Source organism: Rhinopithecus roxellana, chromosome 13, assembly GCF_007565055.1.
Source record: "Rhinopithecus roxellana isolate Shanxi Qingling chromosome 13, ASM756505v1, whole genome shotgun sequence".
Classification (NCBI taxonomy): domain Eukaryota; kingdom Metazoa; phylum Chordata; class Mammalia; order Primates; family Cercopithecidae; genus Rhinopithecus; species Rhinopithecus roxellana.
The window spans coordinates 58,977,267-59,003,114 of record NC_044561.1 but is presented as its reverse complement, the minus strand read 5'-3'; the positions used below and the strand labels follow the sequence as shown (position 1 = coordinate 59,003,114).

The 25,848-nt window shown below is 53.3% G+C and overlaps 1 protein-coding gene across 6 annotated transcripts in view; it reads right to left on the bottom strand.

The window, feature by feature from the left end:
- Nucleotides 1-25,848, bottom strand: part of MICAL3 (microtubule associated monooxygenase, calponin and LIM domain containing 3) — a 233,429-nt gene that overhangs the window by 11,069 nt on the left and 196,512 nt on the right. For 3 of the 6 annotated variants that reach the window (XM_030915886.1, XM_030915884.1, XM_030915885.1), the window contains 7 exons: nt 24,684-24,797; nt 23,767-23,907; nt 23,164-23,246; nt 18,856-20,674; nt 18,253-18,347; nt 11,731-11,841; nt 9,947-10,040 (listed from right to left, as the gene is read on the bottom strand). In XM_030915886.1, the coding sequence (XP_030771746.1) occupies nt 9,947-10,040; nt 11,731-11,841; nt 18,253-18,347; nt 18,856-20,674; nt 23,164-23,246; nt 23,767-23,907; nt 24,684-24,797 (2,457 nt within the window). Of the gene's footprint in view, nt 1-4,647; nt 4,699-9,946; nt 10,041-11,730; nt 11,842-13,525; nt 13,577-18,252; nt 18,348-18,855; nt 20,675-23,163; nt 23,247-23,766; nt 23,908-24,683; nt 24,798-25,848 lie in introns of all 6 variants that reach the window. The other 3 variants (XM_030915882.1, XM_030915883.1, XM_030915881.1) reach the window with 2 other exon arrangements.

Sequence of the window (25,848 nt, the reverse complement as noted above, 5' to 3'; positions counted from 1 at the left end):
ATTAAACTTTCAGAAGGCAGCCAGGTGCAGTGGCTCACACCTGTAATCCCAGCATTTGGGATGCCGAGACCGGTGGATCACTTGAGGTCTGAAGTTCAAGACCAGGCTGGCCAACATGGTGAAACCCCGTCTCTACTAAAAACACAAGATTAGCCGGGTGTGGTGGCGCATGCCTGTAGTCCCAGCTACTCAGGAGGCTGATGCAGAATTGCTTGAACCCAGGAGGTGGGGGTTGCAGTGAGCTGAGATGGCAAACCCACTGGGTGGGTTCCAGCCTGGGTGACAGAGCCAGACCCTGTCTCAAAAACTTTCAGAAAGCGAAGTGCTCAGGGCTGGAATTCCTTGGCGGCTCAGGTTTATGGAATGGCGCCACCACAGATTTTCCACTCTGCCTCGCTCAGGTTATGCAGCCTGGGAAGTGTGAGGGAAGACTGACCAAATGTTTTGCTGACTAAGAAGGCACTCGGCTATTCTGAGTCCCCAACTCAGGAAGCCTATTTGGTGGGCACCACCAGTGCCATGCTCCTGGCTGGGGGCAGCCTTGGCACTGCAAGGCTGAGGTCCAGTCTAAAACCTTGAGTGACGACAAACAGCATGGCCCTGACAGGGGTCCCAGCTGGCTGGTGTGCAATACTACAGACATGCGAGCAGCTGTCATGACAGGGTGAGGGTGGTTCAGCAGTCCCAGTCTAGCATACACATAGCGGGGCTGGGAGACACCTGGCGCTACACAGACTTAGTGCAGAGATAAAGCTCCAGGTTGGGAGGAAGAGTAAAGGCAAAAAACCAAACAAATGCATGTGAGAATTACAATCACAGACACATACACACATACACACACACACATACACGTACATTGAGAAACCGCGCAGGTTCCAAAGTTCCTAAGCAAAGCAGAGCCAGGCTGACAGTGGACTAGTCAGGCAAACCAAGAATCTATCAACATGAAACTCAGAGAAGCAGACAGAACAGGAAGATGGTTGCTCAGAAGGGCAAGGGGCAGGCACCCCTGCACCCCCATCTCACAATAGCAAGAGGCCACCCTCCAGTCCTTCATGTTACATTTCTAAACCTTTCGTGTTCTTTAAATTTTCCTTTGAGATATATAAATCAAGAGATGAGGTCCCCGAAAACTAGAAATTATGTGTGTGTGTTTTCAATCGGTTTTAGAAGAAATGTGGTTTTCTTCTACATTTCCAGTCATCTGTCTGTTCTAGTGCAATACAGCAGGCTGGGCTGGGCCTGTTCAGGGTCCCAGGGAAGAAGGCAGAAGGGGAGTGGCCACCTGGGGACCCTTCCTCTCTGGCCCAAAGGTTGTTTTGAGTCTTTTTAATGATTTCTTTGGAAATCACAAGGTCCAGCTATACGAAGAAGGGAAATTTTCATTCTTTATGTCCTGTGGCTGAAAAAAGAGACTTTCAGAGCCTTTAGGTAGTTCACTGAGAGCCACTGAAAGAGCCTGGAGTAGGACACACAGAGCACAGGGCAGGGGCAGGAGGTGGCATTCCTAGCGCTCCGAGGGCTGCTTGGAGCTTTGCTCTGCCCACGGGAGAAATGAGACGGGTGCTATGGCACAGAAATGGGGCTTCGGGGTGGCCTTTTGGGGATGCAGGCACAGAGGGGCAACCAGGTTTCACATATGAGGCTCCAGATCTCAAAAGGGTGATTTTCCTTCCAATTAACGAATATTACCAAGTGCTCCAAGAATGAAACAGCAGAAACAGAAAAGAAACCTAATTCTGGCATTGACGTCATCCTCACGGGCGTGGCGAGAACAGGGCCTGAAGTCCACAAGAGACTCCCTGCAGAGGGGAATGTCCTCTTATAGCAGCAGCCCCCATGTGGTGAGCAGAACCCAAGAAGGCTTGAATTCACGCAGCATAACGGTCTGGGAGAGGGGAAGTGATGGGCTGACGAGCTCACCTCCAAAGGGTTTTGAGTGTCAGTGGTGGGGTGCTGTACTTCACAAGGCACCCTGAGTTTCCTTTTTCTATTTACTTCATTTCCTCCTGGAACTTGTTGGAATTCTAAATCCAAAAAGCTAGTAGCTGGAGTCTGGGGACCCAGAGGAGAAAGCAGCTCACTACCTCTTCTCACTCAAACAAGGTGGGTAAAGAAAGCAGGAGATGCGGGCCAGGCGCGGTGGCTCACGCCTGTAATCCCAGCACTTCGGGAAGCTGAGGCAGGTGGATCACCTGAAGTCAGGAGTTCGAGACCAGCCTGGCCAACATGGTGAAACCCCACCTCCTCTAAAAATACAAAAATTGGCCGGGTGGGGTGGTAGGCGCCTGTAATCCCAGCTACTTGGGAGGCTGAGGCAGGAGAATCACTTGAACCCGGGAGGCGGAGGTTGCAGTGAGGCCAGATCGCACCATTGTACTCCAGCCTGGGTGACAGAGCAAGACTCTGTCTCAAAAAACAAACACCAACAAAAAATAAAAAAACAAAGCAGGAGATGCGATGGGTGTGTTGATGGGTGCATTAATGGCATCTTGAACTGCAAGGGAAGGGTGGATACAATCCTAAAGAAATGCGTTCTGACAGCCCCTTCCAGGAGATTCTGAATGTAAACAAATCTCTTTTTCTTTTCTTTTCTTTTTTTTTTTTTTTTTAAGAGACAGCGTTTTGCTCTGTTGCCCAGACTGGAGTGCAGCGGTGCAATCACAGGTCACTGCAGCCTCAAACTCTTGGGCTCATGTGATCCTCCCACCGTGGCCTCCCTAGTAGCTGGAACTACAGGCACGCGCCACCATGCCCAGCTAATTTTGAAAATTTCTTTATAGAGACAGGGGTTTCACCATCTTGCCCAGGCTAGTTTCAAACTCCTGGGCTCCAATGATACACCTGCCTTGGCTTCTCAGATTGCTGGGATAACAGGTGTGAATTTTTTCACACATGGAAATTTGCTTAGCATGGACATGAACACTCGAGGTGCTATTAGGAGGAGGCAAGAGGCATGAGACGGGATAAGGGTCTGTTAATTGGAATGGAAGCACCGGCCCTTCTGCAGCACCAGTGGCCGTTGAGTGTGGAGGTCCAGGAACACACCAGAAGCCCTGGGACACCGACGGAGTCTCCAAGGGGGTGGGTGCGTGGGAGCGCGGGATCGGAGAACATAGGAAGCATAGACAGCAACAGTCTATCTTCCCAGGGAGGCGAGAGCCCCGCCTTGGATGTGGCACTGTCTGATAGATGGAATCACAGAATTATGACATTGGTTTTTAAATGAATGGGCCAAGAAGTGACCCTCTTAAAAGAATGGGGTCAGGGTAAAACATGAGACAATTATCTTTGCCATTCTTCTGTTTGAAGACCACCTCTAGGCATGGAGCCTCCACGGGGAGATGAAGTGGGTAGACTGCCACATCACGGACACAGGAACAGGGAGGAGGAGCCAGAGTCCCCAGCATTCCCCTTGACACAATGGCAGCTGCCCAGGAGAAAAGCTGCCCAAAGCTTAGAAATGAGACACAGGGATCAGTCATTCCTCTGAACTAGTACAAATGGCAAGATGCCAAACATACTGCAACCTCTAAGCTAGTGGTTCTCCTGCTCTAGAGGGCATCAGAACCCACTGGAAGGTCTGTTAAGCACATAACCAGGCCTCACCCCAGAGTTTCTGATTCTGCAGGTCTGGGGCAGGACTGTCCCTTTTTTTTTTTTTTTTTTTTGAGACAGAGTCTCGCTCTGTTACCCAGGCTGGAGTGCAGTGGCGCGATCTCGGCTCACTGCAAGCTCCACCTCCCGGGTTTATGCCATTCTCTTGCCTCAGCCTCCCGAGTAGCTGGGACTACAGGCGCCTGCCACCTCGCCCGGCTAGTTTTTTTGTATTTTTTTAGTAGAGACGGGGTCTCACCGTGTTCGCCAGGATGGTCTCGATCTCCTGACCTCATGATCCGCCCGTCTCGGCCTCCCAAAGTGCTGGGATTACAGGCTTGAGCCACTGCGCCCGGCCAGGACTGTCCCTTTCTAACAGGCTCCTAGGTGATGCTGCTGCTGGTCCAGGGACCACACTGTGAGAACCATGGCCTTGAGCTTTTTCTGTCCTCACTGAAAGGAAGTACAAAGTGAGCCCCAGGACACAGCAAGGAGGGAGCGATGTTGTTATGGGCACCTGTCAACCTGGCTTTGAATCTGGTGAATCTGGGCAGAAATCACAACAAAGAAGCCTTTCCCTCGCACTCGGCTCTTCGGGGAGAAATGAGAGCACACCCCAGTGGAAATGGTCGGGCTGAGGTCTTGGCATGTTTTCTTCTTTGCGTAAGGGTGGCAGGCAGTGAGCTCCCTAGCAGATATGACTCCTACAAGCAGTAAGGGATGAGATTCAGGGCAAAAGCTGTGTTGGACTGTGTGTATTCAGGGGACCAGGATGCAGATGCAAGGCTGGTGGAGTGGGGTAGGCAAAGTTTTATCACAAAAAATGAAAACGACCCCAGGCAGCAAAAGCAAGCTCAGATCTTCCTCTGGAGCACATGTGGGCAGGGGGGAGATCAGCACGCTGCTGTTTTGAGCTGGAAAAGGGTCTGTGCTTTTGCCATTTGGTTACTGGGTTGATTTCTCTTGGTTTCTGTGAGCAGGGGCTGGGAAGCGCAGGTGGAGAAAGGGTGTCAGCGGGGTTAGTGTCAGCACAGATGCTGCCATACATACCACCCAGATGCAAGTCGATGAGGTCACTGTAATAAGACTCTCCCCAATAGTCTACAACAAGGAATCGGTGAAGAGAGAGTTATTCCACCAGGTAACCCTCCTGTCCCCCCACACCCAAAGCAATCAATGATATGGAGCGTAAGAAACAGACACAGCGAGGCAGTAGAGGAACGGCTGGAAAGCATGCGTGCCTAAGTGCATCACACACCGCATGTCCACACATGCCGTATCTGCATACTGCATGGCTGTGGGAGGAGGGCAGTAAATTAAACCCACCGTGGGGAGTCAACAGTCACTATCAACACATCCCACGCACGCCAGGGATCATCCAGGACAGAGGCTTTGGCTTTGCTGGGAACTCCCACCCCTGGGACTGAACCTTCTCTAACTAATGGTTAATAGAGTGGGGCTGCCTGCTTGTCAGTTGTGATACTGGAAGCCCCAGCCTCAGGGGCTGGAGGCAGGAGGCAAACATCCTACAGAAGCTCTGCAATCCTTAGGTTTCACAAAGTCGGTGCTCTCCCAGGAATTCCCACGACCCCACTGCTGACTCTATCAAACGCCTTGCACACCCACTTTTGCCGAATGGGTTTGAAAGGAAGGGGATCCTGTTTCGAGGCTTAGGCCTCCAAATTCAGTTGGCCTTCTTAAAAACAGGAAACAAGCAGAGACTGATGCAGAGTTCTTCCCCCAGGCACGTGCCCCAAGGCTCCTGGAGGTCTGCCAGCCCAGGGCACTCCTAGCCTGGTAGTTCCGCAGCTGTCTGGTCAAGAGCACTATGTAATTTCCATGCCTGAGATGCAGACTGGGCGCTGCCAAGAGGCTGGGCTTGAGCGGGCGGTCCTCATCTCCCCAGAATCATAAAGACACAGAGCACAGCATTCGGCCGCCATGGTGTTGCCTTTTCTCCAAACCCCGCATTCTGAATGCAGATCCTCACAGTCTCCGGTCCCACCTGAGGGCCTCCCCTTGAGAGTGACACAGCAGACAGTAGTAGAATGCGGTCCTGCCCCAGCTTTCCAACGCATGCTCAAGGCTGAGCCGGTGGTTTTGTAACAAAAAGCCTTCCCAGGTGCCCCAGGACTGGAAATTACCTAAGTTGTGGCCTGGCCCTAGGATCAAAGGCGCTGAAGCTAATCCTTGCGGCCTGGCCATACATTGTCATACCTTAGACAAATGGAGAATGGGATGGCAGGTCCACGCCAGAGCCCTTCTCTGGAAAGGTAGCTTGGCTAACAAAGTCTGACGGCCTCAGACGGCGATGGAAGCTGGAGACCACCAAGTGAGATGGTAGCAGGTTCTAGCCAGTTGTCTACAGTCCCCAGGGAAGGGTGGACTGCCATGATGAGAAGACTCCAGATTATCATCATGCCCAGCTGCCACTGCCTTTTTCAGGGCTCAGCCAGGTGCCAAGAGACTAAGGAGAGGAATGGGACGCAGAAGCAGGAGAGAGAGCAGCAGTAGCACGCACACTTGGGCTTCCCAGACGGCATCTGCCAAGGAGGAGCAGGGCCACGGGGAACTGTGACGTGAGACCAGCCTTGGAAGGGATGTATTCAATTCACGTAAGAGAAGGAACATAATATATTTGTAAATTCTTATATTCTTATGGTAGGAACCATAATTCCTGAAAATTCCTGAGAGTTTCTCAAATGCATCACAAAGAAATATCCCAACAGACCTACTAAGGCCCATCTTGAAAAACAGAACAGAAACATCTTTGGATAGAGATATTTGCTGAAGACTCACCTAAAGGAAGGAGTTTGGACTAGGACAGTGGTTTTCAAGCTTCTGTGGAACCCTAAAGATTCTTCCAAAGGCATTCCAAGGGGTCTCCCAAATACCTGATGTACAGACACTTGTAGCTCTTTTAAGAGACCTTATTAAAACAAGACACACCACCTTCAAATATTTTTGTTTTTGTTTTTGAGACAGAGTTTCGCTCTTGTTGCCCAGGTTGGAGTATAATGGCGCAATCTCAGCTCACTGCAACCTTTGCCTCCCGTGTTCAAGCAATTCTCCTGCCTCAGCCTCCCCAGTAGCTGGGATTACAGGCATGTAATCCTACCACGCCCAGCTAATTCTTTTGTATTTTTAGTAGAGACGGGGTTTCTCCATGCTGGTCAGGCTGGTCTCAAACTCCCGGCCTCTGGTGATCCGCCCGCCTCGGCCTCCCAAAGTGCTGGGATTACAGGCTTGAGCCACTGCGCCCAGCCCAAATGTTTTATATGCCAATTTTTCACTCACTGGAGACCATGAACCCAATAATCTGTGCTGCCAGGTGAGCTTGAGTTTGTGGTACCCTCAGGATCAGGTTTCCGCCTCTCTCTGTGTGTCAGTGACTGAACTCCATGGGAATGTGTTAGTGAAGAGGACATTTTATTCATTATGTAAATTCTGGCCTGCAGCATCGTGCTCACCTGCCACCATTCAGGGTCTGTCCAGTAGAGCTACAGCTCAGTGACAGCACGCACGCCTGTCAGCGAGTCCCTTCATTTAGGTGGGTAACACGTTTTGCTGTGGTATTCTAGCATAGCTGGGTTTTTGTTTACTGTTTGGGAGCCTCTTGTTTGTCATGAGGAATAGGAACTGCTGTTAGGTCTGCTACGATCCAACTGTGAAAAAAAAAAGCTCTTGCCTCATTTTAAATGTCTAGTATCTACATCATGTAAACTGCAGATATCCTGAGATTTCTAAGTAAGCTGTTAAAAAATCCAAAAACCAACCAAACAAAAAAGCCCTGTTTTCACTTATAGCAACTACAGTTCTTGTGTGTACTGGCTGGATGCTGGGACTCAGTCATGTCCAAACTCTCTGCTATAACTTGTATTTTCTTTTTTTTTTTTTTTTTGAGGTGGAGTCTCGCTCTGTCGCCCAGACTGGAGTGCAGTGGCCAGATCTCAGCTCACTGCAAGCTCCGCCTCCCGGGTTTATGCCATTCTCCTGCCTCAGCCTCCCCAGTAGCTGGGACTACAGGCGCCCGCCACCTCGCCCGGCTAGTTTTTGTATTTTTAGTAGAGACGGGGTTTCACCGTGTTAGCCAGGATGGTCTCGATCTCCTGACCTCGTGATCCGCCCGTCTCGGCCTCCCAAAGTGCTGGGATTACAGGCTTGAGCCACCGCGCCCGGCCTATAACCTGTATTTTCAAATCTGTGTTAATTATCAACATTTTAGAGTGCTTCTTTTTGACTTTAAACTTGAACTTATAATATTGTAAAAAGGGTTCTGCTGCTAAAAAAACAAGCTTGAAAACCACTGACTTAGATGGCATTTGGGTTGTATATGTTTGAGGAGATGTATCTAACAACTAGAAGAAAGAATTCTGGCAAAATCCTACGCCAATCTTCAACAGCATGTTATTTTCCAGCCCTTTGGCAGAAGCTTGAATAACAGGGCCTGTGACAGAGGCACTGAAGCATAGTTTTACACTCAGACTTCTTGGAGGCCACGGGCACTCAAGTGCTTTACGGAAGCCACCAACCTCGATGGCACCACCACCTCCACCTTGTGAGTAAGGAGGGCAGGGTGCTGTCTTCTTCCTGAAGGGCTTAAACCACGAAATGTGGGTGCACACACTGCTGAGTTATTCTGCCTGTGTGTTGAGATCTATCCATCTTGGCAGAAGTAATTTGCGGAGAAGGGCAAGAAGGAATGAAGATGGGCCTAGGCTCTCTCCTGCTATCTTCTGCAAGAAGAGAAACACCATGAGGGCAGGGCCCTGCAGGCCCCGACGCAGTCGGGCACAGGTGGGCTGGGGCCAACTCCATCTGGGCTCAGGCTTAACTGAGGAGGGCAGTGGGGAGGGGTACTGCAGGTTCGCCGGGAAACCTCAGACCCTCTCAGTTGAACCCAAATCTCCTTGCTGTGCTTGTCTCACAGTAACACAGCCCAGTCGTCTTGGCCTATCGGACGCTAAGTGCTTCAAGCTTTTGCATTTCCTTTGGTAGCCTGGGCTTCATGCGTTAACAGCATCAGGTGAGCCCAAACCAAAAACATCCACATCCTCACCTTTCTCCCCATCCCCTCTCTTTACCTGAAGGTCATCACTGAGGAGACTGATAAGGTGCAATTTCCAGGCCTTAAAGGGCCTGGCAAAGGAGACCTACTTCCATTCTCGACTCCCTCACTCCCCACCGCACAAACTTCAGTCCTACAGGTCATAGGAATTCATCTTGACACCAGGCACTTCCCAGGAACCCATGGGTCAGTCTTTGAGCTAGATCAGATGGCAGCAGCTGGCCCTGCTCCTGGCTGCCTCCTCCCAGTTCTTCTGTTTCACAGACAGCCCGCCTGTCAGCAGAGGCACCCTGCTCCCCTCTGCCACACTAGAGTGAGGAAGTAAGAGGACACTCCTTTTCTTCATCCCCAGCTCACGATTTGAATGCTGAACCCGCAGGCTATCAAGAGATGGAAGTTTCCCCATCCAGAGACTAGACGAAGATTTGTGGATGCTTGAGAAGGCAGAGTGGCCACTGCACTCCCCGGGCTGGCCCTGCAGCTTCAAGGTCCCAAACCAACAGGACTTCCTGGGCCGTGGGGCCAGAGACGCCTCAGACACTCCCTTGCATTCTCTGTGCGCAACTATGCTGAGTGCAGCCCCGCAGGTTCCCTGGGTGGAAAGGCAGGAATGAGCGCACCACACTCTCCAGTGCTTCCCTGCCAGGAGCAGCAGTCACAAGCACAGGGCCCTGCCAGTCACTCCCCGGAGTCTGCTCCACGTCGGCTAGTCACGTGCCCTGAGCCTCTCCAGCCCTACCCTGAGTGACCGGCCTTCAGCAGACACAGGGCCCGGGTGCCCTCTGGAAATGCGTGTGTGCCGAGGGTGGCCACGTGCTCCCCCACCAGTGGTGCCTAGGGCTCTGTGGGCAGGAGGGTCCCAGGGAACTAACGACAGGAGGGAGCCTGTGGGGTGCAGGCTGGGGACCTGCTCAGTGCAGTTCTGTGATGGTTCCTTGCGGTTCAATCTCCCTCACTCTCAGTTATTCCCTCCTAGAGTAAATGGAGGGGCGGGAAGGAGTGGGAAGAGCCAGCGCTCGCCATCAACATGCTGGGGACTGAGTTTCGCTCTGCGGGAAACAGCAGCCCAGAGGGGCTGTGGAGCAGGATGGGCCTGGGGCTGTCTCAGACGGGTATTTTCTTTTGCTTAACAGGAAGCCCCAGATCTCAGTGATGAAGGGCCCCAGAAAATCCTGCTGGAAAAGGAGCTGAATTCCAGGTGAGGTGAAGCAGAACTAGCCTACCACGGCGGGAGGGAGGGCTTCCTCCAGGAGCAGAGCTTAGGAGGGAGCCCGGCAGTACCTGCTTCTCCCCGGAGCGCCTTCTCCACAGCCACGCCCCTTTCCTCCAGCCGCCGCTGCCTCTCCTCCACCTGCTGCAGCTGCCGCTGGATGATCTACGACAGACAGCACAGCCTGAGCACCCGGCTCTCCAGCCTGGCTTCAGGGGGACACACAACTCCACACCCGCATGAGGGGAAACAAATGAGTTGCCGCTCTGGAAAGGGCTGTAGTCTGTGGGCGGTGCGCTCAGGGTGTGGTGTGGAGACCACCTGCACCAGAACCACCTAGCTTGTGCAGACGCTAGGCTCCGGGCCTTGCTAGTCAGCACCAAAGCGTGTGGACATGGCTCAAGTAGTCGTGACCACCCTCCCCAGAGTGTTGTAGAGACAGGAAGTGGATGTAAACTGTAGCAGGAGTACAGAACCTGAGTACCAGAACCTCAGACTGTTCTCATGGCAAGACTGCTAGAGTGCTGGAGGGCGTTCCTGAAGAGTGCAGTGGAAATCCCATCTTTACAAGAAAAATTTAAAAGAGAAGGCTGGGTGCGGTGGCTCATGCCTGTAATCCCAACACTTTGGGAGGCCGAGGCGGGTGGATCATGAGGTCAAGAGATCAAGACCATCCTGGCCAACATGGTGAAACCCGTCTCTACCAAAAATACAAAAATTAGCTGGACGTGGTGGCAGGCGCCTGTAATCCCAGCTACTCGGGAGGCTGAGGCAGGAGAATTGCTTGAACCAGGGAGGCGGAGGTTGCAGTGAGCTCAGCGCCACTGCACTCCAGCCTAGCCATGGAGTGAGACTCCGCCTCAAAACAAAAAAAAAAAGAGAACTCTACAATGGTCTAGATTCAGGGTCTGTGCAGCCTTAAGACAAGCTGGAGAATGGGAAGAGAGCTCTGACCTCTTCCCACAAAAATTCCAGGCCTATCAGAGGCTGAGGGGCCACAAATGGAATCCTGGCGACAGTCCTCACAATTGAACAAGGTGATTTACAATGATTGTTCCACAACAAGGGATTCGGGAAACTCAATGCAGGGCTCTTTTTTTTTTTTTTTTTTTTTTTTTTTTTTGAGGTGGAGGCTCGCCCTCTCGCCCAGGCTGGAGTGCAATGGTGCAATCTAGGCTTACTGAAATCTCCACTTCCTGGGTTTAAGCGATTCTCGTGCCTCAGCCTCCCAAGTAGCTGGGATTACAGGGACCTACCACCATGCCTGGCTAATTTTTTTTTTTTTTTTTTGAGATGGAGTCTTGCTCTGTCGCCCAGGCTGGAGTGCAATGGCACGATCTCGGCTCACTGCAAGCTCTGCCTCCCAGGTTCACGCCTGGCTAATTTTTTGTATTTTTAGTAGAGACGGGGTTTCACCGTGTTTGCCAGGATGGTCTCGATCTCCTGACCTCGTGATCCACCCGCCTTGGCCTCCCAAAGTGCTGGGATTATAGGCGTGAGCCACCGTGCTCATCCAATTTTTGTTTTTTTTTAGTAGAGACGGGGTTTTCCCATGTTGGCCAGGCTGGTCTCGAACTCCTGACCTCAAGTGATCTGCCTGCCCCAGCCTCCCAAAGTGCTGGGATTACAGGCGTTGAGCCACCGCACCCGGCCTGCTCTTCCCTTTTGACTGACAGCTCCACCAAGGCAGGGCCTCTGTGGCTGCACCAGCCAAAGGTGATCTGGATGGCAGGGAGGCCTGTCTCCCACTGCTCTGCTCTGCGCTGGCTTGTGCGGCAGGGAGCAGCTGGTGGAGAGGAAGATGCTGCCCAATCCTCCCGCGCATGTGCCCTGGACCCATCCTCCATGGTTTTACCTGGGCTCGATGCAGCCGCTTAAGCTCCTCCTGCTTGGCCTGTCTCCGAGCTGCCTTTTGCACACGCCGGGTCAGCTTGGCATTCAGTTCCTCCTCTGTGTAGGTTCTTGGCTGGAGAGAACAAGAGAAATTTCCTCAGTCAGGTGCACGGAGGCCTAGGACGGGGTGGGCGGCAGGCCAGCGGGGGCCTGGAGAGGTCTGTCCCCCATGTTGGAGTTGGTGCCCAGGCAGACAGGACAAGCTATCCTCTGTAGAGTGCTAGCAGGACGGGGGTGCTGATAGGCAGAGGGCATGAGGTCTGCAGAGTCCCCAGCCTGCAGCAGCCCTCAGTGTCACAGGCACACCTAAGATCCGCAGAGTGAGACATTTCCCCACCTCTGCACAGGGACAGGAGGTGAGTGGGGACCGACTGTTAGGCAGTTAAAACAGTAAAGGGACGCACACTCCTTTATCACTGAGATCACCTGCTTCCCCAATAAAGATGTCTGCTCTTTAAAACTTTGTGGGAGTAAAAACACTGGTAGGCTGTTTCACCAAGCCTCCTGCTTCTAGGAGGCTTACAAGGGAAGGAAAGAGAGAAATCAGGATCCTTTTATTTTCCTGTTTGGTATCAAGGGCCACTTTCTTTAGAAGAGCAGTATCCATGAGAGTCTTCCAAGAAATGACACCCAAGTAGAGAGAACAGGGATGCTTCTCTTTTAAGTCAAATACAGTCTGAAGAAAGAATTGTGGAGGTGTACCTGGACCGACTCTGGGGTCTGCAGAGGCAGCTGTTGGCCACTGGGAAGAAGAGAGGTTGTGGCCTGGCCAGGGCTGTTGCACCCAGTGCCATCAAGAACACAGGAGGTAATGGGCCAATCCAGTGCAAGTCCATGGACTGGATGGCCACAGCCCCCTGCCTACGTGGGTGCCAAGGGCTCAAGGGAGCATTAGATGCTTTGAACAAACCATGGGCAACCACAGGGGCAAAGGTTAGGGATTTACCTTTATTCATAAGACTCTCTTTATTGCCTCTAAGAAAATGAAACAAAGAAACTATATAAAAGATTTTTTTGAGAGAGGGTCTCATTGTCACCCAGGCTGGGGTGCAGGGATGTGATCATAGCTCACTGCAGCTTCAAACTCTTAGACTCAAGTGATTCTCCTGCCTCAGCCTCCCAAGTAGTCAGGACTGTAGGCGTGTGCCACCTTGCCCAGACAAGTTTAAAAATTTTTTTTGTAGAGACAGGATCTTGTTACATTGCCCAAGCTGGTCTTAAACTCCTGGGCTTAAGTGATTCTCCCACCTCAGCCTCCCAAAATGCTGGCATTACAGGTGTGAGCCACCACACCTGGCCAACAAGAAAACTTTTATAGACTTCAAAGATGCCAAATGTGACTTGGGGTCTATACTCATAATCTTCACTCGAAGAGCTCAAACGGCAGAGGGTCCCCTGAACAGGCAGTCCCGAAGGGTCATCAGTGGTGTTTCAGCACTGCACCTTGCTGATTTGAGCTGAGGGCTGCTGAACTGCCCCTCTCTGGGGTGCCCAGCCACATAGGAGCAGCTCGGTCCCGACCCAAGGAACCTGGAGCACAATGACCACATGCACTCCAGCCGGTGAAGAGCAGGTGTCTCATCCTCCTTCCCGCTCATGACGCAGCTAACGGAAGTACTGCTGCCAGTGTGTGCCACTGCCCCATGCACGCACAAACACAGTTAGTGAGGATGTGGCTGGAGGGCCAGGGCCGGCGACAGGTGGTTAATCACAGACATGCATGCAACAGTGACCAGCTGACGAGAACGAGACACTACCTTTGATGCATGGGATCTCCTGAATGCCAAGGCGTGTGGTACATAAATCGACTTTTAAGGGGATGGCATCAGAAAACAAAACAGAATAGTAATAATAATAATGATTAACAAATTAAAAATTAAGAACACAGAAATGGAGCAAAATAAGTTAGAGGTTTAAAACAAACACACAAGACTTAAAACACGTGATTATTTTCACAAAGTCACTGCCTACGTAGGAATCTGGGTGTGAAGATCCTAGTGGCGGCATCCGAGTGGACCCGGTTTTGAATACAGCCGGGGTTCACTCTTTCATTGGGAATAAACAGCTTCTTCCTCACCTCCCCCAAAACTCGCCTCATCCCAATGTCCCTTGTGTAAAGTCAAAGCCGTTAAAATATGTGATTCTAGATGCTTTTCTCCTTGAGTGACCATGTGCTTGTGGAAATTCAGTCCACTTTTTCCTGCTGAATGCTCCGGGGGAGGGGAATGGGGGGTGGGAGGAAAGGGGGTCCTGCTCTCAGAGACAGACGCAGCAAAACTGGGAAGGAAACCAACCATCTCTCCCAACAGGCTCTCCGCTGGCAGTGTTCCTGTGTGCCACCCAGCTGCCATTTCTTGACTGTGCCCAGTAAAGGGAAGTAAACTAGCATCAGTAGCTGCTATTCACCAAAAGCACGTCAGGCAGCAGCAGGAGCCTCTTCTCATTCTATTACACCTTGCACAGAGTCGCTCTGAGGGCCAAAGTGAGTCACATCTGCTCTTCTGGTCTCACCAGCCATATTAAACAGCTGAAAGGCACTAAGGAAACCAGGGTGTGTGGTGGCACACAAGACAGGGAAGTCCTGAGAGCTCCAGGCCTGCTGCAGCCCCGGCCATGCTCCCTGCTGCTCCGTCCATCCCATCTGTGGGGCGGCCTTGTGCGGAGCTGTGCTTCCCAAGCCTGTTGGCGAGGGAAGAATAAATTTGCCTCCTTTGACTTTGAGCACCTGTGTCCCACCTGCCTCAGGTGGACCCACCTCTCCCACAAATCAGAGCAAGAGAATGTCGTTATGAGAACAAGCCGGTTCAGAAAAAAAGAGAGACAGATGATTTCCCAAAGCGGCTTGCAAAAAGTCCACAGGAACTACACACCGCACCCTAAGGAACAGCACTAACAGCTTCGCTTGTGGCTGATGTCAACAGTAATGGGAGGCAGTGGCTGCCTTCCCACAATCTACCAATTTTCTGGGTTGGGAGGGGTGAAGTCACCACCCGTCCTTGTGTGCCTGAGGTGGTGGCCAGCCACAGGAGCTGGGGTTCTGCTGTGAATCTGGATGCGGGGTGGCAGGGTGCCCAGGCCACACCCTGGTGGGCTGCAGGGCTCAAGAGGCAGCTGCGTTGCTTGTATTTAAAGTCAAATGGAAGAGAAGAAAAGAGGTAAACACAAGTTCTCTCTTGTAGGTCGGGCTACAGGTGATTTTTTAAAAGTCTGAATTATCCTAAATTTTCTATAATAAACATTTTAAATAAAAATATAAGTTATTTTGACTGGTTTAAAAATTTCTAACAAAACAAAACCCAGGCTCTTGTTTCACAGACGCTGTGAGGCAGGAGGAGGCGTCTGTGCTGCTAGAGTGGCCCTGGGATCCTGGCCTGGCAGAAGTGGCTTCCTCCTTCTGAGGCAGGTCAAACCCCATCCTCACTTTAGAGCCCCTGTTCCCCACACTCATTTTGAAAAACTTAAACCCACAAGAAAGTTGAAAGAGGAAGACAATGAACACCCACAAACCTCTCAGCTGTGTCTGCCAGACGTTACCATTTTGCCACATGCTTCATCTATCTGTCATCTTTTATATGACTTTTTGTAATGAATCATTGGTAGGTATTATGATCGTTCGTCCCGAAACATTTTAGGATGTACTTCCTAAAAACTCAGACATTTTCCTATATAACTTTCCTACATAAAAGTACATTAACAGTGCCTTTATCACTTGCAAGGAACTTAACAATCTGATAATATTACACATTTATACTACCATACAGTCCTCAAGTAAATTTAATTGTTTCCAAAATGTCCTTTATGGCTGTTTTTGTTCAGTTTGCTTTCCTCTTTAGAATCCATGTCTTGAAAACGCACAGCACCCAGCTCTCGCTCAGGCTGACTCCACACCATGTGGGAGTCAGGTCAGCTGCCCGTGGCTTGGCCGTCTCCCATGTCATCTGTCTCCTAGATTGGCCATCCCCTAGGTCATCCATCCCCTAGCCTGGCCATCCCCTAGGTCATCCATCCCCTAGCTCGACGGTCCCCTAGGTCATCCATCCCTTAGCTTGATGGTCCCCTAGGTCATGCATCCCCTAGCTTGACTGCCCCCTAGGTCATCCATCCTCTAGCAAGAACGTCTCCTCGGTCCTCAGCCGTACCCTAGGTTGGCCATCCTCTAGGTCATCCAACCCCTAGCTCGACTGTCCCCTAGTTCATCCATCCCCTAACTTGACAGCCCCTAGGTCATCCAACCCCTAACTTGACTGTCCCCTAGGTCATCCATCCCCTAGCTCAACCATCTCCTCAGTCCTCAGCAGTCCCCTAGCTCGACTGTCCTCTAGGTCATCCATCCCCTAGCTTGACCACCTCCTTGGTCCTCAGCCATCCTCTAGGTTGGCCGTCCTTTAGGTCATCCATCCCCTAGCTCGGCCATCTCCTCGGTCCTCAGCTGTCCCCTAGGTTGGCTGCCCTCTAGGTCATCCATCCCCTAGCTTGACAGTCCCCTACGTCATCCATCCCGTAGCTTGACTGTCCCCTAGGTAATCCATCCCCTAGCTTGACTGTCCCCTAGGTCATCCATCCCCTAGCTTGACCGTCTCCTCAGTTCTCAGCTGTCCCCTAGGTTGGCCATCCTCTGGGTCATCCATGCCCTAGCTCAACTGTCCCCTAGGTCATCCATCCCCTAGCTCAATGGTCCCCTAGGTCATCCATCCCCTAACTTGACTGTCCTCTAGGTCACCCATCCCCTAGCTCGACCGTCTCCTCTGTCCTTCGCCGTCCCCTAGGTTGGCTGTCCTCTAGGTCATCCATCCCCTAGCTCAACCGTCTCCTTGGTCCTCAGCCGTCCCCTAGGTTGGCTGTCCTTTAGGTCGACCATTCACTAGCCTGTCTGTCCCCCAGGCTTGACTTTGACTTTAGTATTCCCTATGTGACCTCTAGCAAATGACTTTGCCTCTGTGGGTGCCCCTGGAGCATGAGGCCTTAGAGGCCACCCTCTGGCTCTAGGGTTCCATGACTGGTGTCCATGGCTTGTTCCTGGGGTCCTGTTCCTGTTCCTCCCTTGCTCCTCACACCTGTTGGGCCCTGGGGAGGCTCACCAAGTACTAGCCTTGGCACAGCCAGCCCAGGCAGCTTCATGGATGGAGAAGCAGTGGGCACACTGCCCACCACAACAACGTGAGGGATGTGGAGGTGGGTGGCCAACTTGACCCAATAGGTTGAATGTCCACACTGTCACCACTGAGGCAGTGAGCCTGGGACCACATTCTCCATTCTTTGCTGTCCCCGAAGGCAGCACCCATCACCAGTGTTGGGATGTGCTTAGGGACCCACACAGAAACCCAGGGGAATTACAGCTCAGCCCCAGTGCGACCGCCTGGGAAAGCTCGACAGGTAGCCTTGATGAAGACACACTCTCCCGGTCCCTGAGAAGGTGCAGATCCCAACCCTAACTCAGTTGTTGGCCTGGCTGGGGCACAAAGAAGCCTGGCTCTGCAGAAGGTGGAGCAGGAGGAGAGGTCTGGTTCTCTAGAATCTTCTAGGAGAGCGGCCAAAGAGCTGGCAAGGCCAAGGGAGACGAAGGAGGGGATGAGAAATAAAGCGTCCAGTTTGCTGAGTTATTTAAAGAGGAACTGGTTCAGGCTGCAGGAGCCACCTTCACTGAATGGGCACGTGACGGGCTCAGGCGCACCATGTAGCCTGACTGGGTTACTGGACAGCAGGAGAGGGCAGACTCAAGTCCAAGCCCCAGAAGCCTTGCAACAAAGGCATGCTACATTCTGGGGAAGCTTTTCACACAAAAGGGAGGCAGGAAGCAGGAGACAGTCGGGCTGCCCCCAGCCAGGAAGAGGAGCACAGGCCCCAGGGCTGGACAGCAGAGGTGGGGTAATGCTCCGCAGAGCTCTGCCCACCCTGTATGCTGACAGGTGCCTGTTAGAGTGTGCTCTGATTCCTCTCCCCTCCACCTTCACTAGATCCACCCAAAGTCCTGGGCTCTGGAAAGCGAGGGGCGGAGTCAGACCTAGCAGCCCTATGGGTCAGTTCCTGGACCAGTCCTTTAAGACGACAAACACTCCCTAACTACCAAACCCACCAAGTGAGCAGGACCAGGCACAATGCTCAGTGCCTGAGGTCCCAGCTCCTGCCAGCAGCCCTGGACTGGGCAGTGTTCTCCAGGCCCTGGGGAAGAATAGACAAGGAAGAAATAGACAATGCCAGGCTGCCTCCTCCAGGGAAGGGGAGTGTGATGCAGGTATGGCTCCAGTCTTTACTTCTTCACAAGAAAAGAAAACAGGAACCCTTGCTGTGGATGCCTACGGCCCCAGCTCCCATGTAGAAAGCCCAGTGTGACCGCCTCAGTGTATAGGGGTCAGCGGTCAGCTGGCTGTGCGCCACTAGCTGTCCATCCTTGGCTTCAGTTTTGCTCTTCCTCTCTACCCCACCAGAGCCCAGCAGTGAGCAGAGGGCCCCAGGCCTGGTGAAGCCCCTCTGCCTGACTACCCACCTCTCGCCGTGACTTCTGCGAGGACCTCTCAAGGACATCGTCGCTGGAGAGGTCTGAGTCCTCGGAGAAGCTTAGCTGGCGCCGGAGCTGCAGCTCTGTGGAGAGAGGGAGGCCACGTGAGGATGGCGCCAGATAGCAGGGGCAGCTCTCTCCCGATACTACGTTCCCACGTGCAGTGGAGGCTGGGTAGGGGGCTGCATTCATCTTAGTTTAAGGGACACCCCATCCTGGGGAGCGCCAGGAGCTGGGACACCAACATTTGCCTCGACAGGGCAGAGCTGACCCCAAGCAGGTGGCACCCGGGCCTGCCCAGCCCCTCCTGGCAGCACTGCCCTCTGCCCTGTGCAGGAGTGGGCCCCTCTGGGGTCGTCTGACTTCAGGAAGGGCACAAACCTCCACGGTCTTCCTGATACAGTTTCAAGCTGGCTTTGAAAACTTGTTACGCAGCCGGCTATGCCCTGTGAACCCATGGTTCAGTCCCTTCTCTAGGTCAGCACGGCTCCTGAGAACCCCTGGGGGGGCAGTGGAAGCATGGATCCTCAGAGCCCCAATGACCGGAGCCCCTTCCGCCCCACCTGCAAGTGGGCCCGGCCGCTGACGCACCTGCCCTTACGACAGGAAGCACCCTGTGCTTGCCGGAGTCCACCGTGGTCCCGCTGGAGGGGGTGCTGGGGCAGGACTTGTCGTCGGCCTTCTTCTTCTTGTCCTTCTTGTACCCAGAGAAGACCGACTTCCACAGGGACTTGGGTTTGGTGGCAGCTTCCTCCAGGAGGCTGGGGCTGGGCTTCTCTGGGGGCCGGCCCTCGCCTTTGGACTTTTTCTCCTTCTTGTTTCTGCGGGGGGAGAAGAGTGATGACCTCTTCTTGCTCTTCCCACTGGAGCCCTCAGATGAAGTGAAAGAGCCGTCTGGGCCCCCCGAGTCCGACGGCGCGGAGAGGACCTCCTCGCTGACGGCTTCATGCTTCAGGGTGGGCTCCTCGGAGCCCCTGAGAGTGGGACGTGTGGGGGAGTCGGGCCGGCGCTCCTTGCCCTGGGAGAGTGCTGATGATGCCTTGCGGGACCTGGGGGCGCCCGTGGCCAGCTCCATCTGCTGCATCCTGCTCAGTTGCCTGGCCATGGCGTCCCGCAGCGCCTGGCTCTTCACGGACTTCTCTCTGGCTCGCATGCGCTCCTCGGCCAACTCCTTGGCTTCCGCGGAGACCAAGGGCAGCCCTCTCTTCTGTGGCTGCAGCGCCCCCTCCAGAGCAGGTAGCCTCCCGTTCTCCTTGCCCAGGGGCGGGTGGGGAGGCTTCTCGGGGCGTGGCCAGCAGGACGGGGGCGTGAAGAACTTCTCCTGCAGGCTTGAGTCCTCAGTCTTGTCGTCGTAGGTGTCTTCCACGTCATCAGCGAAGGGGATCTCCTCCACGCTCTCCACAAAAGACTTCCGCACCTCCTCTCTGGGGGGCTGAGCAGGCTCCCGGGGGGGCCGCATCCATGTGACGGGCAAGGGTGGCGGGACCACCGAGGCGCTGGGCTCGGCCTCCCTGAGCTTCCTCCGCAAGGTGGCGGGCTCCTCACCCGGCGGCGGGGGCGGGGGCGGGCTGGAGGGTGGCGTGAGCATGGCGGAGTCCGAGGTGTTGAAGCTCTGGCTGCCCAGTGTCTTCATGTTGGAGGAGCTCCCGTGCAGGCCCAGGCCAGAGCTGCTGGACAGCTCCCTGCGCTCCTCCTGGGCGCTGCGCAGCTCTCTGTCCGACGGGGACCAGGGGGTTGGCAGGGACAAAGGCTCGCCCTCTGGCTTTGGCAGACCCAGCCTTTTGGGGACAGACAGAGGCTTGAGAAGGTGGAGTCCCTCATCCTGGGAGGACTTTTCAACGGAATAAGATTTGAGGGACACTGGCCTGAAGGCAGGCGTGGGGAAGCTGGGCTCAGGCCCCTTGCTGCGATCCACAGGGGTGAGCCCAAGGCTGCGGCGGATCTCCGCACTCTTCATCCAGAACTCCTCCACCAGGTCACTCCTTCTGAGGGCCTCATCCACAGCAAGGGGGCTGCCCAGCCTGTCCTTGGTGTCACTTTGGCTTTGGACAGGGAGAGGGGCCAGTGGGGTGGATGTTTTGGCTGGGACAGGCTGGAAGCGTATGGGGGACTGGGTAGGGGATGGGACAGTGGCCTCGGTGGAAGGCTGGGGCTGGGAGCAGATGGGGAGTGGGCTGGGTGGGGGCGTGGAGGCTGCCACGGGCGGCCGGGGCTGTGGGCTCCCTGGTGAGGCAGGAGTCCTGGCTTCTGGCAAGGCTACTGGCTGCGATCGGATGGGAGAGTGCACAGCTTTCGAATCCGAGGGGGCATCAGCTTTGGGCTTCTCTTTGGGGAGCAAAGGCTCAGGGAAAAGGCGCTCCTCAGGTAATGTCTCCCAGGTGGCGGCAGGGACAGGTGGGAGTCGGGGCCCCTGCAGGGAAGGAAGACAGAAGCCGCTGAGAAGTGGGGGCTTTCACGGCCAGCAGCATCCTCAGGGAGCTTTCTCGCTCAAAGCGCCTGCACCTGTGCCTGCTGCAGGACTTCCCCGTCCTTCCAGCTGTTATTAGAACAGCTCAAAGAGAACACTTTTCACTTTCTGCTCCAGTTGTTCAATGTTTAGAACCACTCTGCTTTAGTTTAGACAAACTGGGTTTTCAGGGTTTGGTTCATCTCAAATACATCCTATACTCTTTGTTCACTCATAGGAACACTGGCCAAAAGAACACGGATGAATGCAGTTCTCACCCTCCAGGAGGCCCCAGAGCGCCAAGATCCCTGACATACATCCCTGTACGCCAAGATCCCATACAGAGGGGCCAAGACTGTAGGAAGACTTACAATAGCTACTTATCACGGTGCATTATGATCAAACTGTCCTCCCCAGGAAGCTCAAAGATGTGCAGAGATTCCTACACCAGTCTTTATATCACCCCATCCAAGAGTCTCAAACAAAGCCTCCCCATTTCACAGATGGCTGAGTGCGGAGGCTCACACCTGTAATCCCAGCACTTTGGGAGGCTGAGATGGGCGGATCACGAGGTCAGGAGATTGAGACCATCCTGGCTAACATGGTGAAACCCTGTCTCCACTAAAAACACAAAAATTAGCTGGGTGTGGTGGCGGGCACCTGTAGCCCCAGCTACTCAGGACGCTGAGGCAGGAGAATGGCATGAACCTGGGAGGCAAGCTTGCAGTGAGCTGAGATCGCGCCACTGCACTCCAGCCTGGGCAACAGAGCGAGACTCTGTCTCAAAAAAAAAAAGAATCAGTGAACAGGCTAGGCACAGCAGCTCATGCCTGTAATCCCAGCACTTTGGGAGGCCGAGGCAGGAGGATTGCTTGAGCCCAGGAGTTGGAGGCTGCAGTGAGCCATGATCATGCCACTGCACTGTTGCCCATGCCAGCCTGGGCAAGAGTGAGATTCTGTCTCAAAAAAAAAAAAAAAAAAAAAAATCAGTCAATCAATTAATCACTGAATAGTTCCATGCTTCCTAGAATCCCAAAGACTATTTCAAGCAGATGTAGGCTTTGGATTCCAGCTTTCTCCCTGATCTGGCCTGCAGACGGTATTTCTCAAACCATGTTCCACAGGACCTGCTGTCACAGTTGGCTTCGCAGCATTCTCCATGTGGTTCACACACCACAGGCTGTCTGCATGGATGTAGTTTTTTTTTTTTTTTGAGATGGAGTCTCGCTCTGTCGCTCAAGCTGGAGTGCAGTGGTGCGATCTCGGCTCACTGCACGCTCCACCTCCCAGGTTCACATCATTCTCCTGCCTCAGCCTCCCAAGAAGCTGGGACTACAGGTGCCCGTCACCACGCCTGGCTGATTTTTTGTATTTTTAGTAGAGATGGGGTTTCACCATGTTAGCCAGGATGGGCTTGATCTCCTGACCTCATGGTCCGCCAGCCTCAGCCTCCCAGAGTGCTGGGATTCCAGGCGTGAGCCACTGCGCCTGGCTGGATGTTGTAAATTTCAATGGTTATACATTTATTTTAACATAATGTTAAAAATGCATTTGTCAGCCGGGCGCGGTGGCTCAAGCCTGTAATCCCAGCACTTTGGGAGGCCGAGACGGGCGGATCACGAGGTCAGGAGATCGAGACCATCCTGGCTAACACGGTGAAACCCTGTCTCTACTAAAAATACAAAAAACTAGCTGGGCGAGGTGGCGGGCACCTGTAGTCCCAGCTACTCGGGAGGCTGAAGCAGGAGAATGGCGTGAACCCGGGAGGCGGAGCTTGCAGTGAGCTGAGATCCGGCCACCGCACTCCAGCCTGGGTGACAGAGCAAGACTCCGTCTCAAAAAAAAAAATGCATTTGTCATATCAAACCAATCATCCCATCAACATTATTGCTTTAATTTAAACATAAATTTGTTTTTAATAAAATATCAAATATTTTATTATACCATTTATCATAAACAAATTATTTATTTTTAATAAATTTGGTTATTATAAATTTATTAGTTATAAAAATAAATTTGTTTTAATAAATTTATAACATATTTAAACATAATTTTAATATATCTTTATTATACATTTGTTATGTATAATAAATTATTAATAAATTTATGTTTAAATTAAACATATGGTATGTGGTATGTGTACCTAACACAGTGACATGGGGTAGACGACTCAGGTTTGGGATCAGAGTGGGGCAGAGTTAGTAGGTGCCACCCAGACGGCCTCATCCCCAAGAGTACTGAGCTGGAACTCCAAGGCCACTCCTGTCATCAACAGCTCCACTTACTACTACAAGGAGGATGAGTTTTCAGTCTTCCTCAGAATGAGGAGGCCAGCAGGCTATGTTAGCCCCAGTTTGGTAGGACCCACACCATAAGTCCTGAAACAGAGGTTAATATGTGTCCTTGGGGTCCCATTAGTTCTCTGTACCCCACAGCAAGCCCGAAACCCTTACCTCTGTTGAGGGGCTGTGGACTGGAGTGAACAGAAGAGCTGATTCCTGGGCAGACCGGATGGGGCTGGTGGCTTGGGAGGGACCTGAAAAGAATGAACACAGGGCCTTACAAGAGGAAGCCCCGCCATGTGCTACGAGGGCACCCCTATCAGCCAGCCCCAGAGGGCGGAGAGGAAGGTGGAGGGCGAGTCGCTGAGTCTGCTCCCAGTTCTTCTGGAAAGCACAGGTTCTCTCAGAGGCCAGGGTCCTGGAAGCGTCTTCCCGGGGCTGCCCGGCACTTTCTGCAGGTGCTCCTGTCAACACCAGGTCAGAGTGTGGGCTTCCTCCACGTGCAGGCTCTGCACGCAGAGCTTCAGGACAAACCTTCTACCTTCCCCCAGACCCAAACTACACAAGGAAAGGGCCATTGGCCAAAGCATCTGCAGCAGCCTGTGGCACAAGGAGGGTGGACAGAGGAGGAAAAGGCAAGGAGCTCCCTGCACCTCGGAGGCTGGTGTGCACCGTGGCTCTGCTCTGAAGCGCCTGGCCCCTGAGCCACTCTCATGTGCACATGGCTCTTGCAGGAATTCTTGAAGTTGTCTCTCCCATCAATGACAGGCTCACCTCTCTCTTGGTGCTTCGGTGAGGCGGGCAGCTTCTCCTCATCTTCTGATACCCTCAGCTCCGGCTCTGCTGCCCCCTCAGCTGTGTGCCGCAAACGCAGCTCTCTGTCAGCATCTGACGGGCTGTCAGACCAGTGCTGATCTGGCAGAGGGAAGGGGCAGAAGCAGGTGCACACCCTAAGTGAGGCCGACTCCTTTTCCGCCTGAGAGCAGCCCCGCCACTTGCTCATTTGCAACACAACTGCTCAGGTGCAGACCAGGAGGCCCTTCTTACACAGGGACAGACCTGGCTGCCAGACCACCCTGGGTCCTGAGGGGTCCGGCCAAGAGCACCATCCTGCCCTGGCAAAGTGGGGCCACATCAAAGCCTGTGGGGCTCTGTTTTTTTTTAAATACACCAACAGTCACACATGATGGGCTATGACAGAGAAAGACAGGGTGTGCCTGTGGAAGGTAGGCCTGGCCTCACAGGCCCCCTTCTATGCACCTCCTCCTCTCAGCAGCCCTGACTGCCACACCAACTCCATAGCTGAGGCCTGCGCTCCCTCACAAGCTTGGGCTCTTCTCATTCCTCCCAGTCTCGCCCCTGACCCCCTCAGCCCTCCACAACCAGACTGTGATGCAGAACACACCTCCAGGTATCTAGCTTTGGGAGCCAGTCAGCTGGATTAAAGGCCTTGTGTAAAGTCGCAGGTTGGCTCAGGCGCCCAGCCGCAGCCGGATGAGTGCAGGCCAAGTTGCCTGGGGCTCGTGGGTAGGTGGTGGGCGGGTGGAATGAGATGCATTCCAGTCATGGCAGAGCCAAGAAGGAACCAGGAGGCCCAATGGTGGCCTCCCTGAGCTTGATTTTGCTGGAAAGCACATTGCCTTCATCTTCCCTGAGCTCCCACCACAGGGGCAGGAAGGGTGGACCCCTACCATCATCCAGCTCAGCACCAGTGTCCCCTGGGTCCCCATTCTCTGCTGCCTCCCCTTCTATCTCGGCTGGTTCTGAGTCCACATCTTCCTCTAGGTCATTCTCATCCAATGGAGCTGCAAAGCAGAAAGGTTCAAAGGAAGGAAGAAAAGGAGAACAGACAGGCTGCATCTTCATGGGGGCGAGACGTACTGCCTTTCTCAGGGCAGTGCCATGCAGGCCCCAGAAGGGAGATCCTGCCAGGCCCAGGGGGCTCTCCACATGCAGCATGGGCACTGAGGGGCCCAGGGCCCCCAAACACAGGAGGTTGGCATTTCTCAGTGCTAGGGGCCAAGTGGGAAGAGAAGAGCGGCTGAAGGTGGGGGCACTGTTCCTCCTTCCCCAAACGTTGCTGTAGGAACCTCAGTTGGAGGGTGGAAGGGGAAACGCTGCTTCTCTGGGCCGAGGCCCAGCAGCATCTACCAAAGCCTGGCCGTGTGCTGACCGCCTCACACACCAGGAGCCATTCAGCCCTCATAACGCAGTCTGAGCATCCCGAATCCGAAAATCCAAGATCCAAAATCCTCCAAAATCTGAAATTTTCTGAGTGCTGACAGGAGGCCAAGTGGAAAATTCCACAGCAGACCTCACGTGGTGACCCACAGCTAACACTCTGTTTCATGCACACAATTATTAAAAATATTGTATAATATTATCTGTAGGCTACGTGTACAAGGTATATATGACACATAAATACATTTCGTGTTTAGACTTGGGTGCCATCCCCAAGATCTCTCATTATGTATACGCAGAGATTCCAACATCTGAAAGAAATTCGAAATCCAAAACACTTCTGGTCTCAAACATTTTGGATAAGAAACACTCAGCCTGCAATATAATTAGAGGGCCTGTTTCTTCAGCGAGAAGGCTGAGGTCCAGTTGGGTGAGGGGGCTGTCCACAGTGCCGCGTGCAGGGGCACCAGACGAGCTTCCCTTGTGATAATTTAGAGAAAGTATAATACTTTGGGAGAGCACTGGGTGCTGAGGGTATGTAAAGTTCATCCTCTGGACTCCAAGTGGCCCTTCAGGGCTGCAAAATGAGGCAAAGCCCTCAACAACTTCCCCTCCCCAGGAGCCAGCCCCTAAGCACGCACACACCCTGTCCCCACCTCCCACACTCAGAACTTG